The sequence below is a fragment of the Syngnathus floridae genome, chromosome 11, assembly GCF_059516105.1.
Source record: "Syngnathus floridae isolate MCC-2025c chromosome 11, RoL_Sflo_1.0, whole genome shotgun sequence".
NCBI lineage: Eukaryota > Metazoa > Chordata > Actinopteri > Syngnathiformes > Syngnathidae > Syngnathus > Syngnathus floridae.
In genome coordinates, this window is record NC_142423.1 from 12,319,991 (window position 1) to 12,340,004 (window position 20,014).

General features: G+C 42.9%; 1 protein-coding gene across 12 annotated transcripts in view; it reads right to left on the reverse strand.

Annotated features, from left to right (window-relative positions):
* Positions 1-20,014, reverse strand: part of foxp1b (forkhead box P1b) — an 84,549-nt gene that overhangs the window by 19,664 nt on the left and 44,871 nt on the right. For 7 of the 12 annotated variants that reach the window (XM_088389551.1, XM_088389539.1, XM_088389540.1 and 4 more), the window contains 4 exons: positions 19,818-19,916; positions 8,030-8,167; positions 7,855-7,944; positions 5,343-5,493 (listed from right to left, as the gene is read on the reverse strand). In XM_088389551.1, the coding sequence (XP_088245677.1) occupies positions 5,343-5,493; positions 7,855-7,944; positions 8,030-8,167; positions 19,818-19,916 (478 nt within the window). Of the gene's footprint in view, positions 1-5,342; positions 5,494-7,854; positions 7,945-8,029; positions 8,168-13,541; positions 13,768-17,755; positions 17,879-19,817; positions 19,917-20,014 lie in introns of those variants that run through there. The other 5 variants (XM_088389546.1, XM_088389545.1, XM_088389544.1 and 2 more) reach the window with 5 other exon arrangements.

Sequence of the window (20,014 nt, forward strand, 5' to 3'; positions counted from 1 at the left end):
AAGTTTACGAGCGCAACACTAGAAAACATCCCCCCCTGCCTCTTTGAGAAACAGGACCCTGGGGTAATATTCTCAAAAGCGCATTAATGTGCAAAATACTTAAAGCTCTGCACCGCCTCCAATTGACACACAAGACTTAAACCTCATTTAACAAGTCAAGCACACTGCATCTCGCACAGCTCTTTGAAAAATAAATCCCTTCAAGACAGATGACATTATTGGTGTGTTGACAACGCATCCACAGTGTGTGTGTGTGTGTGTGTGTGTGTGTCGGGGGGTGCATATGTGCATGCATATGTGAGTGTGTATGTGCGTGTTCCTGCTTTGGATTGACAGCAAACCTGAAACCCGGAGGTCAGGAGTTGAAATAAGAAGACATAATCCGGTTTATGGCTTTTTTTGTCAGTAAGCCATATACTGTATTTTTTTTTTCTCCTATAGCATTTTGTCACCTGAAAATAATGACTTAAGTCATATTTTGACCCCAAATATTTTTTGTTTGTAAACATCTCATGATGCTGGCCAACCATACTAAAATCGGATACATTCCGATCAATTAATTCAAAGCATGAAATAAACCTATTAATAACTATAATAATATAATATAATATATAATATATGATATGATATAATTTAAAAAAAAAAATGACCAAGACCATTACTTTAGGAAGGTGATTATTTTAACTAATTAATTTCCTAACCCGTTTATGACAGCCATTTAATAAAAAAAAAAAAGGAAAATCTGAAACTGTGTGTTGCCATTCAAATCCAGTCTGCTGATGTAATCCTCATGTTTACCTTGGCGGTAGAAGTCCTTGCATATGTGGTGCGCAGAAAAATAAAAACTGCCAATCGCTTAACATTACAATTAATTAAAGCAATTCTCCAAATGAGCAGTGTTAAATGAAAGATGATTTGCACGTGCTTATCTTCTGGAGTTTCTGGTCTCCAGCTCCCCCTCCCCATTTCTCATCAGCAGCTCTATGGATATCACAAGTGCTCCTTTCAAGCACCAAATTGTCATACGGTCGTATGCAAAATGCTTAGTCTTCATTTATTCCTGTTGTGGAAAATAAATGTGAGGTGAAGATCTCAGTACGATCAGCAAAAAATATTTTTAATTTGATAAGCTACTAAAGATTTTAATTATGCTGGTAATGGAGAACATTGGCCTAATGAGGCGGAGGACTCCAGAGAGACGCAAGGGCTAAGAAGTGTGAAATGAGTCTGATAGGATTGCTCTAAATTCACACCAGATCGTTTGCATATCAAAGAGCAGGAAATGATTGCAGGACATATCAATAACCTTTCCACGTTCCAAGGAGCGTCTTTCCTCATTGGAATATTTCAAGGCGCTGGCTGGCATTCCGCCGGGCGTGTTTTCCCTTTTTGCTTTCAGCGCCTTGCTGAGTTCTAATGGAAGTGCACGCCCATGACAGGCAAAACATGCTTCGTATTTGAGCATGCAAATCCCCTGCTTGCCGATTTACAATCACATGACTAAATGTTCCATTCAAGCTTTGCGTGTTATGAAAGAGACTTTGAGGCAAAAGTTGCTTTTTGAGAAGAAAGAGAAGGTCACTGGTTGATGCTGGTGTCCTGCACTTAGACAGCGGGAACAATCATTTTCCCCCCACTTGGTGCCCGCTGACAGTGGGCGATGTATTTTTAGCCGATGTGCTTGACAGGGCGGCCCACACCGGCTCAATTACCAAGCAGTCCCGGTGACCCCAACTCGACTGTTTACTTCGATGAAAGCGCCACGGATGGAGGAGGCCGACGAGAGGCGACGGAGTGGGACCAAGGTGTCTCTTTTTGGATCTCGTCTCTTTCATTTCTCCCTCTTACCTTGATCTAAAACTCCAGCAACAGCTCTGGCTCACGCTTTCACATAAATGACACTAAAATGTCATTACACAAATTTCCCTGACGACGTTATCTTTTATGCTTGAACAATCGAGTTGCTTTTGCAGATGTCTCCATCCGATTACAACCTCACATAACGACATTGATCCGTAAAAACCTCTCTCTTGCCCAGGCGGTTTGTCCGCCTTTCAACCGCCCGATTGGTTTATCTTTCCTCTTTCCATTTTTCAACACAACGATTCCACTCATTACAATGGGGAAATACGGACAAGCCCGTAAAAAATGTATGTTGGGGGGACACTTGATTGATCACCCGCCTCCCAACTCAATTTTGCCGCGGCAGGAAGCTGTGGCACGGAGACGGGCCGGGCACTTCAACCTCTTCCTGTCCTTGTCCCCCTGTACCCAGGTGACCATGTTCAAGCAAGCAGAAAGTTGATTTAAGGTTCATAATGACATCAGTTGCGGGCCGTCATCCTAGAAATAAAAAATGGCCCCTTGTGCTCTAGACTCTTTAAATCGGGCTGTTACTCCTCACACACGGTGCCGGTGTCATGGGGAGGGGGAGGGGGGGAGTGACATTGCTATTAGTTTATTGTTCCGTCAGGCTGGGACCTTAGTGCACCCCTGTTTATGTTGCAGTAATCATTGGCCTGCTGATATGCACCCCTAGGCCAGAAATATGTGCCGCTTCTTGCTGCAGGAACTATTACCAGTAACCTACGGCTGCATGTATCAATCACTGACAGGTCGGCCACATTAGCCACCGCTGTCCCTGATGTGCTGCTGTTCCGTGGCCACCTCATGGCTGGCCACATTCTTTGCTTTCATATTACCGGCAAATTTGTCTTGTCACCGTCCCACCGGCCTCTCGGAGGCAACTTAAATGATGTTGTGCGGCAACGAGACCTCTCGCAAGGCGAACTCCGAGGGGCACCGGGGCATTTTAGCCACAGTGTGCAGATGCGGCATGTGTGTGTGTGTTTTGCATTTAAATGAAAACACATTTTCAAGCCTTCAGCAATGTGAGCACACTACTGGCAACTCTCTTATCAGGTCAAGAGGACGCGTGTGTGAAAACGTGTGTGCATGTGGTGGCGGTGAGAGGTGGGTTGGGGGGCTTTTATCCTCCAGAGCAAATTGTTATAATTTATAACAGATATCGTCTAACTGCTTCCAGGACTTTGAACATTAATGTCAAAAGAATTTACGGCTGCACAAACGGATAGTACGGAGGCTACCCAAATTGTGTTTGACTTTGTTATCTACAGGCTTACACAAAATTTCAACAGCCTGTTGGAAGGCATTAATTATAGGACATTAGAATGATACAAAATACATTAAGCTAAACAAAAGTGGTTTTATCTTGGGTTTTTTTGTGGTTAGAGAGTTGAATAATTTTTAGACAGTCTAAAATCTCAGTTAAAGTGATTATTTTGTGAATTGTTTGATTTACACAGGAATAATTTGTGCTATTAAAAATACACACCATTTATATCTATTTATTCTTATTTTTACATTTGGAGAACTATATAAGACCCTACTTGGAAAATTATTTTGCAAAATAGTCAATTATATCATTTGAATAAAATACTCCATGCCTTTACAGCATTGGATATAAAAAAAATATGAAAAATAGCAAAGATCCACACTTATAAACTCAACTGCCACTTTCCTGCATCATTGCTATTCATTAAAAAAAAAAAAAAAAAAAATCAACATGTGCTCCACCTTCAGAGAACAATCGCTCCCAGGCAATTACCTCAGAATTTGGACAGGATATGATTATTTTTATTTTTGTAATTACTTTGCTTGACTTTAGGAAGGAAAAAAAAAAGAATATAGTAGGCTGCAAGCAATAGCCTTACAAAATCATTGTATTCATAACATATTATAATGAGCAAAAGAAGAGTAAGATAGCCGTGCCAATTTATTACGCCTGAGTTTGAATTCATGATCACTGGAGCCCAGATAGAACCGATCAAGTCATCACTTGCGACGACGCAGCGCTAAACGCAAGGCGAGTAGTGTCGATAAGATCACAGCACCGTAGGCCAAGACCACTCATGCGTGAAAGAGTTAAGTGATGTGGAAAACAGAAAGGTCATCAATAACTTCAAACAGTCAAGCAGAAAATGTGTTGAATAGGAAGACAAAAAGGAAGGGGGAGGGGGGGGGGAGCTAAGACACTAGTTTAAGTCATGTAACAGCTGTCGGAAGCAAAGAGTAAAACATCAATGGATTGTGGGGACCGAAAATAAAGACGGCAATGGATCTAAACTAATAAACTGTAAATATTCGGAAAAACAGCAGCATAGAAATTTGCATTTAACGCAAAATAGCAACTTCTGTCATTAACACAAAATACTGTCATCACTGCACAATTTGCACAAATGTATCTAAATTATGTTTAAGGTAGATATGATCAAATACATATTTTAAATACGGTTTCAACTTTAAATCCAAATACACACACAAGCACGCACACACGGTTGCCGATGACAGTCTAAACAGGATGGGACGATTGCAAAGGCTCCTAAAAGTACAGTATGCGTCCATATAATGCTTTACTCAAAGGGTGTGTGTTTGTTTGCCAGACATCTGACACAAAGCACACTCAACACAGCAACGCTCCACGCCTGTGCCCACGGCAATTGCCTGCAAGCGGATGAGTGATTCCATAGCCAGTCCAAACAATAACAGCACTGTACAAACGTGTTTGTGTGTGCCTATTACCTAAGCACCTCTGAACCCTCCTGTTTTTAATCACCCTTATCTTGTTATTTCAAAACTGTTTGTCTTAGCTGGGAATGAATAGCCAATGACATGTTGCCACAGTCTCTTTTGTCACAAGGCCACCACTCCTTAACAAATAATAAAGAAAATAAATAAAGACACAAAATTGGGAGCCAAACAGACACACTGGCTCCCGGACAAGCAAACATACTGACACTTTATGAATGATAAATCCAACCTTGGCAAAGTTCTTTTGAATGCTGCTTTTTATAGTCAGGTGTGGATTTGGCTTGGCAGGTTTCTATCTATCTATCTATCTATCTATCTATCTATCTATCTATCTATCTATCTATCTATCTATCTATCTATCTATCTATCTATCTATCTATCTATCTATCTATCTATCTATCTATCTATCTATCTATCTATCTATCTATCTATCTATCTATCTATCTATCTATCTATCTATCTATCCATCTATCCATCTATCCATCTATCCATCTATCCATCCATCTATTTTTTTATATTTATATAAGATTTTTTTGTTCTCTTGAGATTTGCTTTATTTCTCCTAATGCCAAATTAACTTTCCCCCCCATCATAAAATATACTGGCTCTAATTTGGTATCAAGGTAATGAGGCATTTAAAACGGTACTTTGTTTTATCACAAAAAAAAAAAAATGTGGCATAGCTGCATCACATGCTAATTCAAACGGTTGCAGTGATATAGCGTACTGACCGTGCGTGAGGGATTGCAGTGGCAGGGCCGTTTGTCCAGGCTGAATGGTGAGCAGCCCTTGCCTCTGAAGGTTGAGCAGATGTTGCTGCTGGACCTGCTGGACCTGAAGGAGCTGCTGCTGGAAAGCCAACTGCTGCGCTGACACCTGCTGCTGAAGACACACACGTTCATATTGTCACAAAATGTTGTCACTCAAGCTCAAGAGCGAGTGTTAATATTTTCTTTTTAAATCTACAAACTAAGAAAATCAACAATGTGTATTGAATACATTCAAAATAACGCCAAAAAATAATTTATGACTACCAGTGTGATGGCGCGATGGATCAGGAAACAGGTTTTTTGGTCAAATCAATAAAGCAACCATTTTTGAACATGGCCAGTGCAAGTGGGAGGAGAGAAGGGGGCACTCAAAGCTGTGCCAAGTTGTGTACCGCACCCAGTTAAGCTAACACAGGATATGCCGCACTTTTGTTTACTTCTCACAACCGAGTGCATATATAAAACGAAAAAGTCTCGACAGTGAGCAGCTGTCAGGTCGCTTGTTAGCAGCTCGGAAATAAAAGCCAGATAAAATGGATGTGGAAAGCCCTTAGTTTGGATAAAATGAGAGAAGAAATCTCATCGGGTCAACTTTTGAAAGGTTCTTGAACCAAGCAAGGGTGACGGACAGAAGCTACAGATGAAATGTGATTTGATCCAAAAGATGAGACGACAAAGACGACATGACGGGTCCCAGGGAGGGTTCCGGCGTACATAAGGACCAACTGCGATTTTCTATGATCTGCCGTATTAATTGAAAGGTGGATGGCTTCTCATTTTCATTAGTGCGAGAGATGTTTTAGTGGTGTGCCCTCCGCAAGTTCCTCACTGACAGTCTGATACAAAGAGTCGTACCACGGGGGTGGTAGTTCACAGGGAACGAGGCCTTTCATCAAAAATCTTAATAAATACAAGTTGGCTTCTCTGAAAAAGAAGAGAAAAGAACCAAACACTGACTATTGCAAATTAATTTCAATCTCTTCAGTCGTTGCACGTTTTATCTTCTGGGCTGGGGCGGTGGGAAGTGTGTGTGTGTATGTTGGGGGGGGGGGGGTCTCCTGTGCACTCCCAGCATGCAGACGCGTAAAAACCACACGAACCAACAGACCAAATAAGAGGTTAATAAGAAGTGGCACAAGGGAGAGAAAAATATAGTCCCCGACAAATGATAAAGAGTGGCACTGGCAGGCCTTTCATTGTGGAGCTTCAAATATAAACTTAAAGATCTTTGAAAAAGCAAATTTTGATGTCTTTAAAATAAAAAGGGGGCACAAAGCAACAACGGGGGGTTATTGTCTGGCAGCCACTAGGGAGTCACAGCATAATTCTTATTCTGTCTTTTGATGGCTTCCCGAAATGCCACAGAAAAAAAAAATAAAAGAGCGGCGAGAGAAAGAGACAGCAGAGAGGGGAAGCCTCGCGGGGTTGCGTCTATTTCCTGTGATCACACATAATATGCTTGCAAAGTTATTTTTTTCTTCTATTCTCATGCTCCATTCAACTGATCAATTGGCCTTCCTTGGCTCCTCCACCCCTTTCCTTTTGTCTCCCTTGCTCCTCTTGTGTTTACATCAGATGCGACTTCGTGACAGGCCGAGGAGCCGCGCTGTCATGTTGATTTATGGGAGCATCACGCCACAACTTGTCCAAACTGAAGCCCGCAGTTCATTAATTAGGGAGCTTCGACTTTGAAGCTGCGAGCTTTGACAGTGCGCCGGCACGTGAGCGGCGTGGATGGCGAGCTGCGTTTTTCCAAGCTTCCTCTCCTCCGCAAACGCTCAACTCAATGGGGACCGGTGAAAATTCCCTGATTGTCTTTGAACTTCTTCTGACCGCACAATCATTTGCTTTGTCCATAGCGACGCCCGTATCCGCCAATCATTAGCACGCAATAAGCCGCTGCCTACGAGCATGCCCCACTGTACTTGGGGGGGGAAGAGTGCAAACGAAAAAGATGGGGCAAGAAATAAAAACGGCAACACAGACAACAAAGCTGGGAGCGCTCGCCGCACTGATATCTCACAATTACATGCCTTCCCATCCGCTGCCATTTCCATGTTAATCACCAAGAAAAGCCTCTCCGATTTACATGCGCCCATTTTCTTGCCCCCCCCCTCCTCCCCTCGCCTTCCATTATGTCCTGCACACGACTCTCAGGAGCGCTCATGTCTTTGTAGTAAGGCTCCAAAGAAAAGCAAGGAAAATATCATACGGGGAGAGTAGGGGGAAATAAAAACTTTTAAAAGTATTTCACATCATGACTCACTCGTTGCCATTTAAGCAGAAAGTCTGACATACTAATCAGAAGCATGGGTGCACTTGACTCCCCCCCTCGCCTCCCCCCTTTCCGTGCTTTAACCACAGTTTGGAGGCAGATGGCTTTGAGGGAGGGTGCACGCATGTCTTCCATGCTCTCTGTCTGCTCAGTGGTTTTCACACTGGCAGCCAGTTGCAGTGATGTCAGTCTTATTACCTCTTTATTCTGCTTGCTGCCTCCATGCTGTTGGAGGAGCTGGAGGTGGAGCTGTTCCTGCTGCTTCTTGTAGAAATCTTGGAGTTGCTGCTACAGAGAAGACAGAGAACCCAGATGACATTTGGTGAGATTTTTTTTTTTTTGTGTGTGAAAGGGAGTCGGCCAGCGTGCTTACCTGCTGTAACATGAGGGCCTGCTGCTGCTGGAGGAGAACCTGGAGCTGCTGAGGGCTCAGGACTTGCTGCTGAAGGATCTGCTGCATTTGCTGAGGAGTTATCACTTGAGGTGTCATCATAGCCACTGAGACTGGAACCTGTACAGAAGAAAAAAAAAAGGTTATCCACAAGGCTATATTGTCCACCAGCCAATAAAACAACAACAATATCTCAGTTTAACGCGGCCATTTGCTCCCGAGTGGTTTCAATTTAACACTCCCTTACAACAATGCATATCAATTTTGCCACTCCACCCCTCCAACTAAAAAAAAAAACAGCCAGGCAGGGATAACTCATGCCTGCAGAATATTTGTCCGCCCAAATCCATCCTCTCGCTTTCAGCAACATCCCTTCATCACGCACGCTCACACACATTGAGAATGATCTGCATCTCTGTGTTTGCCACTTATACAACATGGCAAAGGCGCCGTACCTGAGGAGGCCAAACTCGCAGGACATGTCATGTGAGAACATTTCATTAGACTCGCTGTCAACATTGATCTGCTCTTGTGACAATTTGGAGTGCCCGGAGGAGGAGCCAGGCCGACGAACACGCGGGCCTCTAACAAACTCTTGGAAGGTGCGAGTGCGTGGCTCTTCAAAGCCGCTGATTTGTTGTGACACTAAAAAGGCCCCACAGTTGTCAGGGTGCCTTAATTGCTCCTGTGTCAAGGGGAACTCGCCGTCTATCTGCAGGCGGCGATGTGCGGTGCCATTAAAAATGCCTTTCCTTGACAAGTGAGAGACTTTTTAAATGTACGTCAAAGTGTTTCCCCTCTCGAAATTATTCACGTTTTTGCAATGAATGTGTTAAAATGTCGGGCAAGCTAACGTTTGACAGTCAAGGTCGCTCAAACGGTACCGGAATGTCACGCTAAAATTATACAATTTTGATTTTTTTCATCAATTTCTGGAGGGAATTTAGACGGGATCTCTTTTTTTTTTTGACACACCAGCATAGCTGAAACATTTTAAGTTTGACCATGTAGTATATAATAAAGCAATAATAAATAATAGACATACTGAGGAGGACTTAATTTCTTCATTATATAAAATGCAGTGAGCTGTGTTTGTCAAGCCTCCAGCCAATGAATGAGATTCAACCTTAATGCAGGACTAACACGTTCGCTTATTTTCGGCGGTCGTAGCGGGGGGTTGAGGAGGAAAATGCAATATTAATCCCCCCCGCTCGCCCATTGTATCTTAATATGCAGTTCATCTTGAGTTTTGCACATGACTTGTCCTGTCATCTGCATAGGCACCCTCCTTCTAATTCCCTAATTTCACAGTCATTTTCTTACAAGGTCTTTTTTCTCTCGGCATCACTAATTTTTATGAACTATTCTGAAGGTCAAGCGGGCGGCCTGATATTTCCGACATGCAAATGTTAAACATCATATGATGCGAATGTAATAGATATTCATTCTCTCTTCAATCTAGTCATGAACGCATTTTGTAATTTTACGAGCGCACATGTCACAGCGTTGTGTTTTATTCGATATATCAAAATGACATTAAAAGGATGTTAAAACCCAAGAATGGCAAAAACATCCGGTTTTTACACACAAGCGCTTTTTCAACGGTAACCGCAAATTTTAAGAGCTTTAATTCTTTACATCTTTGTGTGATTTCCAGCATGTGACTCACAACAGATCCTATTTTAGTTTGCTCTGAGCAACAGCCCAACAACAGCCTATTACAGACTCCCATTTTATGACCTATTTATTACCTGCGTATATACGACTGAGGTTATTAGCAGCGAGAGGGATTGTCCGCTTCTTAACCTATTGATCAATGTAACTATGGCCATTTAATCCTGCGCCCAAGGAGTGAAAATCTGCCCAAAACGGGACGCTATTGATAGGGAGGGCAGGAGGGAGCACTTTAACTAGAAAATATCGTCCTGGCCGCTGTATCATTCCCATTTAACGCAAACACAAGACGCCAGTCGCCATTTGGAGTACTCCCATATGGTGTTGGCTGTTATCTCTGGGATTAATCCAGATGATTTACAAAAGATACATTACCATCTAAAGATAGTCTAACAGAGATACTGGCACTAATAACGAAAGGGATCCAAAGAGCCCAGCTCTAATCTACTCACAACTATGAGTGTGTTAGGGGAGAAAAAAAAAAAAGAGGACATTCTGAGGAAGCCTGAAATAGTTTATGAATTTTATGAAGGTGTGGCACTCTCCAACATTTAAAGATTCTTGCAGAGCTGCAGACTGACAGAGGCAATCAAGTGTGTAACCTCGGGCCCGCTGGACAAATACACACACTCGTATACGGACACATTTGCACAAGGAGTTCATGTGCACACATGTTCAACTTCCACAAATATGTCACATTCTGGACATCTCGAAATAATCTTGGCATGTAAGATTGACATTGATGGCCAAAATATTTCGTAGCACCCAAATTTGTGCGCCCTTGTTGTCGAGGAGTTCACCTCACAACAAATATGAAAGATATTAAACAAGAGCTCAACTGCTAACACTGACAGGATTGCAAGATAATAAAGATGCTTCCGAGACCCTCCAGAGATGTGAGGGGTCACCGGGCTGCTAGAAGGAGTAGGAGATGACGTAAAAAAAAGGAAACGAAAAGAGAAAGGAGAGAACTTTTTTTTTTACTTTCAACACAAGAGGATAAAAAAATAGAGACAACGAGGTGCCAGTGAGACTCAGACATTTCACTTGCCGTTAGGCTCAAAGTAAAGTCGAGGTGGGGGTGGGGGGGCCTTATCAATTTTTAATTTCTCACCTCTGTAGTCATCATGGCAAACAATTTTAACTGAGTATCCTGCATTCAAAATGTCAGAAATAAAGATTTGATCTTATTACATAAGAACATTTTGGATTCTAATGTGAACACTTTGAACAATTTGTACCACCGATAAACTAATAGAATGTTACATGCCAAAACATTTCATACCGAGGATTACAAATGACGAAAAATATTTGCTATGCAAATTTCTTTTTTGAATAAACCCAGAAAATGTCAAACACTTCAGATGTCTACAGTGCACATAAATGGGATCACAAACACATTTAGTTTGTGATGAAATGTATAAATGTACTGTATAAAAAAGGATTTGGACTCGCTTCAATCTAGATTTTTTTTGGGGGGGGGGGGGGGGGGGCTGGTCCCGTTGTTAGACTTAAATAAACAAACTGGTCGGCAAAGCGGGTGAGCTCATCCCAACAGCAGCTGAGTAGTGTGCCTCACCCTGGTTCTCACCACTGCTGATGACACCCAGCGCCCACACACACACACAGACACACACACACATGTACACACACACACACACACACGCGCGCACACACACTCTATGAAAATATTCAGAATGTCTTGTAATGCCAGATAGAGAATCATATTAAAAAAAAAATATACAAATACGTCCTTCCATCCTCATTATTCTGAAATGTCAAGTCGCACACACCTTCGAATATGTATTTGGGAGCCAAAAAAGATTAAAAACATGGAGCTTGCTCACAAATTGGGAGAGGACCGTACTATAGTCCAATAGAACACTATTTGCTTATTTGATCTTTTACCGACAATCTTACAAAAGTACACGCGTCTCATCTTTGCTACTCGGTTATGCAACGACATGTCTTTGAGACGCATTATTTTAGTCAATTGAGATTTAATTAAGATCGCAGCCTATGAATCCCTTTCAAATGAAACTGTAGTCACAAGACAATGGTTGACATCCTGCTGCTGATTGTTTATATTATCCAGCAAAGAACACCTAATCCTTGTTTCCATGACGGCAGACGAGAAGAACACAAATTGTGTCGCTCCGCCACTCTTTAATGTCGAAAGGTTTCGTGTGTTTCTGGAATTCACAAAACTTGTGGCGCAAAATAAGTCCTCCTGGGAGGTGCAACTTGCCAATATTGCCTTAGCCCTCATTCTTTGAATTATACAAGCTGAGTGGTGAAAATGTTGACACCTCCTTTACATCGCTAAGCATCTCAAGGTGGAATAAATCAGACCATCTAAAAGTGGCAAGCACATTTTCTAAGCAGTAGTGACATTAAAAGACAGACTAAAAGTTGTTCTTTTTTTTAAGTATCGTTACACGTGAGGGAATCAAGGCAAGACTAAAAAGGATCGGCTTGTGGCACACACATTTGCTCAACTATTCCCTTGTCTCTGCTCTTGTGTACTGTCAGCTCGTTTCGAAAGGCCACATTTGTCCAGGATATCCTAACAAACCGAGGGACACACCTCGAATCCGTTTGCCGATGTTGTAGTTAAGAAATGACAGGTGCTGGCAGCCCCTCTTCTTGACAGGCCACTGCGCAAATCAGGCCCCCGCCTGAAAGGGCTAATGCACAACTAATGAACAATAAATCAACTTTGATTACAAACTGTCAAGCCAATCAGCTCGCACTCCAGCTCTCCCAAAGTGTGAGTCTCGGAGCAGCTGCGCGGCATCGCGGTGCACGTTGCCCTGTTGACGTTCGATTCGGCTCGACCAGCTGACAATCTGCTCAACTGTTCTTCTACTTTTCCACCTACCCACTTTTTGAACACTCAAATACGATGCATAAAACTTTTTTAAAAAAATGAGAAGTAGATCCAAAACTTTACAACAATTTTTTAAATTATTGGGATAATAATGTCAGGCAATTAGACCAAAAATGAATCACCGTGCAATAATACATATGATCACACATCAGAGTACAACTTTCACGACACTATTCATAAAGATACGACTGACAGCGTGCCTCCAAATGTATTTTGCAGTGATTGAGCTAAATACAAACTCTGATCATTTAATTTAAACAAAACCAAGCAGAACCTGGCCAATGACAAAATAAACAGTAGGCAAAAAAAAAACCATACTTAAGACGTTTGATCAAATTTTGAATGTCCAGCTTTGGCACTACAACAAACAAAAAGAAAATTCCACTGATGAAATATTTTACTTGAAAACAACCGCAGAAATTATAGTGGAGACAGGCAATGTGACACCTGTTTTTCCAGGAACTGTCTATAATTAAAACATCATACAGAAGCTTTCTAAATCTTGTTTAACTGGTTAGCCGACTGTCAGAAAAGTAAACAAGACACAAGGAGCGGGGGAAAAAAAAGTAAGATAATTTACTTCTAAGGACTTCAGTTCTTAAGACTGTTTCCTCCACGAGGAGTAAAATGACAGATAAGCGAGCACACTTTTGAAAGAAGTAACTACTCCAAACATCCCCATGAAAATATAAAACAGACACACGGAAGTGCAGATAACTGTTTTGGCTTCTCTTCTCAGCAGGCATGAGAAGCAAAGTAGTCAATTGTGGCTCATGCAAATGTGCATGACACATTTAACTCATTATTAATGGCAGAACATGACAACAAGCAGACAATACGTTTGTAATTTGGCCCCCCGGTTAAATTCAATTGTCAAGTTTCTAAGTCAAAACGCTCGCTATATCAAAGAACTCAATCATATTGACAAACCTGACAAACTCCATTTAGCTGGCAGGGTAAACAGAAAGCCGGGCCACGCGGTGTGGAGTGAAGCAGAGCGGAGAACAGAGCAGCCACGGAAAGAGAGAGAGGGGTGGGGGGGGCGGCACACAGTGGGAGTGAGAGAGTGGGTGAGAGAGGGAGGGAGATAGCGAGAGGCAGCGGCAACGCAGGCAGGCTGAGAACAAGCTCTGTTGTGCTGTAGCGTCTCCAACCTTCTTCGGAATACAGACGGATTGCACGCGCGAGGTGACTCCCAGGCTGACAAGATACAAAACTACCCAATCAACCACACCCTTCTCCACCAATCACAAGCATCCCTCTAAACATCATTAATTCAAATGGGGCCACACAATGGAGAGCTGGAGGCTGAGCTGCAGGTGAACCCGTGGCTTTGTGGAAGGAGGGGGATGAGGGGTGTCCCTTAAAAAAAAAGTTGACCCTTTGACCTCTGCTGGGACTCTGGCTATGCTATGCAAACAATGGAAGCCTATAGATGAGAAGCCTTTTAATTAAACAACAGATAAGTACACATTGCTATCCAGCGGAAAGAAAGAAAACTTGCCAAGGTATCAGCCCTTTATTGTTCTGCTCAATGGAAATGTTTTGAGTGCCAGAACAAAAGATATGACTCAACAACAAATGAATAAACAACTCTGACGCACTGTTGTTTAGATAGTTTCCCAACTGCAGAGGGTTATTTATGACAAAAATGCCATGTTGGAGTGTATTGTGTCATCAAAATGAATATGAAAGTGGCAAATTTCTCCCAGTTAGTGGCCTTTAGAAAAACTAAAAAGGGAGAGCCACTAGCAAGCAATCTCGTCAATGACATCCCAATGAGAGCAATTATTGCCGTGATAACGTCACACCATTAAAAACACCCATGTGCACTCACTGAGCAGCCAAGACATGAGAAGAAAATAGACCTCTGCCACCTACTGGAGATGAAGTTGAACTGCCCAAGGGGTTAGACAGCAGGAGGCAAAGCATGCCTTATGTGGCCAACCCATTTTTTTTTTTTTTTTGTAGCACCGGCTTCATGTTATTACTCATCCAAGAGTACATCAAACCCTAATAAAAGGCTGAAAGTTGCCATTAAAAGCGATTTTCAACAGTGATAAAAATAAATCTATTCAACAAAGAATACGAGCAAAGATTAACACCTCACTTTGTTAATGATTGTGAAAATAAACAGCAGGCAGCGACCGTGAGTTTCAACGCATCACATATCAACAAGCTATAAAGCCTTGGCCAAGGATGAAAGAATGTTCACGGGTTGCACTCCAGTCCACAAACACATTGGTAAAATAAACACCGCTAAACACAGTATTGGCATGACAAGCCACTTCTCTCGCCGGCTAATAACTAACAATGAGCAGGGCTAAGCCGGCCCGGCCCATATTAATTATTGAATGGGACACCTCAAGTGTTCAAAGTGACAATTCCATTGTATGTCACACTGAATAATTAAACGCCGGCGAAGGTGCTTTTATTTTGTATCCGAGACGGGCAAGACAGCTCTGGCGCAACTGCATGCGTGCTCGCTCTCAAACGCACACGCGGCGGTTGAGGCCAAGGGCCATCTTCTTCTTCCTCAGCATCCTCCCCGGGGTGGCATGTCGACGTATTCTCAATAAAACACCTTCTTAGCAGTAATAGGCCACTGTTCTCATTTCAACACTCCCAACGGCCTTGTGATAAATTTAGCAGACACACAGTTCAAGCATCTCCTCTCACACACGGTCTTTCTAATCCATTGCTTCTGTGCCAGCGCCATGTAAAATAATTACACTTTGGTGTCGATGGGATGCACGCTATATAGATTTTATTTCCCCGCGCGTAGAGAAACATCAGTAACCTTGAGCCTTGGACTGCATCCCCGGTGATAGTTTTCGAGGAGGAGCGAGTGTTTGTGCCCATGACAGAGTGAATTGCATTATAAAACACTCCCATTTCCTGCTTGAGTTCAAGTGAAAGTACTGTAATGCCTGGTTAGGCTCAGCCCTGCTCCGCTCTGGCTGAAGAAAACGATACAGCTCCAATTACAAAGTCTTCTCAAAACTCAAATGCAGCCAGGATGGAAGATGCCAACCAGTGCCTCAATTGTCCAAGGTGAGTGAGTGAGTGAGTAAGTGAGTGAGTGAGTGAGAATGTGAGAGCATAAATTGCTTGCAGGGAAAGGCAGCAAAAATGAAGGCCTGGAAAGGATAGAATGGCTCCCAGCGCTGTGACTGGAGCTGATTCGACACTCATCATCTTGGCTAGGAGAAGAGGAGAAACACAGCAGCCCCCCCAAGTGCTTGTTTGCTATGCGGAATTGGGACAGATGACTTCATTCTGACAGGATTAGCCCAAACCTGGATTGAATCTATACAGTGCGCATAATGCATTTTTACAACATGACAATGACAAAAGACGGCAAAAGAGACAGCTTGATCCTGGGGTTTCACGCGAGCATCATTCTCGGGTTTGGGCTGATCATGAAGGACAGAGTGTCTCACCTCAAAGCATATAAACATGATTAAATTAGAGTATCACCTCCAGACGTAAAATAACAGACAGAAACATAGAATCAAATCTTTTGAGAATCTTCCACTTGAATGTTTTAAACTGAGCAAGTATACACACAGGAAAAAAAGTATTCAATTGATTCCCTTTTTTTTTTTTAATCAACTGGTTGCACAAATTGAAATCAATTTTATGTTGTGCGAGCACTTAAACTAAAATTACAACAACAAAAATCACTGCACATTTGAAAAATGTATTTTTCTTATAGCTGAGAAAATAAACATCTTTGTTTTAAAAAATCTAGCAAGGGAGATCAAGTTGCAGCTCGTCGTCAGTCGACACAAATGTCTCCTTTCTTGCGCAATTCGCATTTCCCTCCTCTGTTTTGACTGTTTACATTGCACAGGCTCACTTATTCTTGTTTTTGGTGACTTCCTGTAACAGCGTTAGCGGCACTTCAGACCTGGCATATACAAAAGCAATTCAGCCTCTGTTAAAGGGAACATTTTGACCGACAAAAAAGTAAAAGGTGGGCTCCGTTTCCGTGTGGACCGCAGCAACTAAACCTCCGATCATATAATCTCATGCTCACTGCTGCTTGGCGAGCAGGCAACAACTACTTTGACACTCGTGGCAACTGGCTGACTTAGTTTGAGAAACACCTCATAATGCTGTCTCCGATCACCCTGCGGCACTGGCGGGCGGGGCTCCAGCTGACAGGCCTGGCTGGCCCAGTGCTCTAATGACTTACAGATTGGTTCGCTGTGGTATACATGTGTCAGGGCAATGCCACGGGCCCATTGCAGAAGCAGTAGGAGACTCAAAGAAAGAAAGACGGCAGCTCCTCCTCGTCCTGTCAGCAGGAGGATTGGCCCATGGATTGTGTCACATCACGCTTAGACCACAAACGATGGATGCAAAAAGCGCATGCGCTTGAATGGGGGCGTTTGAGGGCCACACAACTTAAAGGCCTTTCATCCTGGACACACCAAAGACTGTTGACCTGGAGATGCCCCTCAGCGAGGCACGACAACAATGGTGAACAAACACCAAGGCAGAGGGAAAGAGGACAAAAGCAGTAAATAGAGGGGAGGAAAAAAAATAGTACTAACTTCTTCAAAAGTAGTAAATATTACCCCATGTAATTCATACCACCGTACACAAATCAAATTTCGATTCCAATACCTGACAAGGCGATCAGCACATGAAGGTGAAAGTCCACAAAAGCACTTCGAGTTCCCTTTTCGGGAGGAAGCAAACTACTTCTGCTATGATGCAACTCAAAACGGCCTTGCGGCTCGTGCTTCATTTGTTGTGGTCGATGTATATTTCATGCCAAATGTATCCACCTCCGAGTCAAGTCTGCAACGGGAACATTAGCTGGCCTGTGGCCGACCGATCGCCGTGCCAATGACATGAATAATGCCGGCCAATCCCGTCTCATAAAAAAATGCAATCCAGGCATCAAACGGGTAGCAAAGACATCATGTTGACATAACGTCTTCAAGCCGCGCTGAATAGCGCTTAATCCCGCGACGGGAGGTTGATGCCTTTCCCGGGATCCCTTGCAATGACACCTACGAGCCCCCCCCCCCCTTCTTTGATGCTGGTGGACTATCAGCAAGGGTCCGACAGTGTTGTTCCTAATTACCTATTTCTCTATTCCTGATCCTACGGCTGGCATAATTAGTTACCTGGGGCTGCAATCCAATTTGAAGTGATGACAAGAAAGTGATCCATGAAAAAGTAATAAGTTAAATCCAATTTCAGCCGGCTTCTAATTAAATGCACAAGGAACTAATGAGTCAAGCCTCGGCATTTCACTGATAATGGTAATTAGCGGGGTGGGAGTCGCTGGCTCTCGTCGTCGTGTCACTGTAGGTGCGAAGCGTTAAAGGTACGAGTGACATGGGTGCTTTTAATTACACGTGTCATCCTGTCAATGTAATTCGTTGGCTTTTCGACCGGTCAAGTATGTTTTGCTGCACTCCATTCAGCTGTTTGTATATCGAGGATGATTAAGGTGCCTCAAGGCGAGATGGGATAAATCGGAGGCATCTTTTATCCAGCAAAGGAGTAGTGCCTGTGCGGGCACCCTGGTTGGAGCCATGAAAAGAGCTATCGAATGTAAATCAAGCGCTCCACGTCCTCTTTGACTTACTACCACGAATACGGCTGTGAAGTCACTTTATTTCCGATGCCGTGCGTACACTGCGCTTCGTTATTTTGGACTTGACTAAGAGTGAATTGGAAAGTGCGCTTCTAAATCTCCATCTCCAAATGAGTTAAAAGTCTCTAAGCGCATCTTCTTGTGCCTAATGGGAAGAGCACTGAGTTGAGCACAGCCTTTTGCACACATCAGGTGCTTTTATGAGGTTTACTACACAGCCTAATAACTGCTGGATCATGCCTTTTATGAACTAGTCTGGTCCAACGGCAAATCATTATACAGGGTGTTCGTATAATGGAGACGGTGAACGTTCACGCTGATTGCAGCACCGGCGTGGTTTTAAAAGGGGACAGTAGATGAGTCGGAGAGAGAGAGAGAGCAATCTGAGATGTGCTCGCAACTCATGTTTACGCTCTGAGTGTGATTGTGTGGGACTGGGATTTGTTTAATGAGCAGAACATGTAATTCAGAGATAAACACCCTCCGGACGTGTGGCATTTGCATTGCTGCAAATTTAACCCGGCAAAGGAGAACAATGGACATGAGGCAATTTATGCTGTTAGTAAAGATACTCCAGCAAGTCTGCGCTCTTTTCACACCAAGTGGGCATGAGTCGGGCGGGGTGGCGGGCAACTCTCTTTTCAAAAGCTGAGTGACAGCTTGGCCAAGCTCTCTGTATACATTAATAAATTAGAATTCTAATTTTGTCTTTGTCTGCCCAAGATGGCCGAGTACTTTACTGTGTACCAACAACTGGCTGTACGTAGGAATTTGCGATTGTGCTCCCCTCTGTTGACCTCTGACGCACAATTCCCTGCCAGGCTGGTGAAACTATTGGGTTTGATCCCTTTAACTTATTTGAATCCTGACAAATATGCACATAACTGAAAGGTCACCGCAGTCATATTTCATCCTCTGGAGCAACTCTGAAGACATCTGCACAACAAAGAAGCTTTTTTTCACAACCTGACATTAGACCTAGCCGCTACAATGGCTCATTAAAAAGGGCTCCCAATGGGACAGTCGGGGTATTAAATATTATATATACTACATGCATAAAGGACAGGGCCTCCCTATTAATCACCTAATATGCCCTGAAGTTGTTAGCAATTTCACACTGACACAAACAACTGATTCGCTCGTCCAAGTAAAGATACGCCTCGTAAGCAGCATATAGACTGAATGGAAAATTCAATCATGTCAACTTAGCACAGTCAAAACTCAGAAGCACAGATTAGAAGAAAAAAAAAAAAAAGGTAACTGAAGGGTGGAAGCGGTACCCAAAAAATTTGCCGGGCGATTCAAATGCGCTTGTGTAACCTTTGTGCAGTTAGTAGGTAGACGCAATCCATTTACGTCGTACTGGTAACGAGTTTCGGCCGGCTAGAGAGTGTGGCTAAAATCGCTACTGAATCAGTAGTCAACGCCTCCGTGGTAGCGAATATCTGCTTTTCAATGATGCATTTGTGTATTAAAATGCATAATTAAGAAAAATTAACATTTGAGCTTACTTTTTGCTTTTAATTTGAGAAACAGAATCCAATGGCTGAGCAGACTGAAAAATGCACAAAAATATTTCACCGTACCTGTAGGCTTTGGTCTTTGTCATTTGTTTTGGGGGAACTGCGGCCAGTGTTTTGTTGAAACTGCTGCTGCAGAAGTAACTGTCGTGCTACCTGGAGAGTCTGAAAGAGAAAATAGGTTAAATGATTTTTTTATGAAGCCCAACAGAAAAATTGTCAAACAGCAATATATCCTGTGAGTGCACACCTGTGCCCTTTTT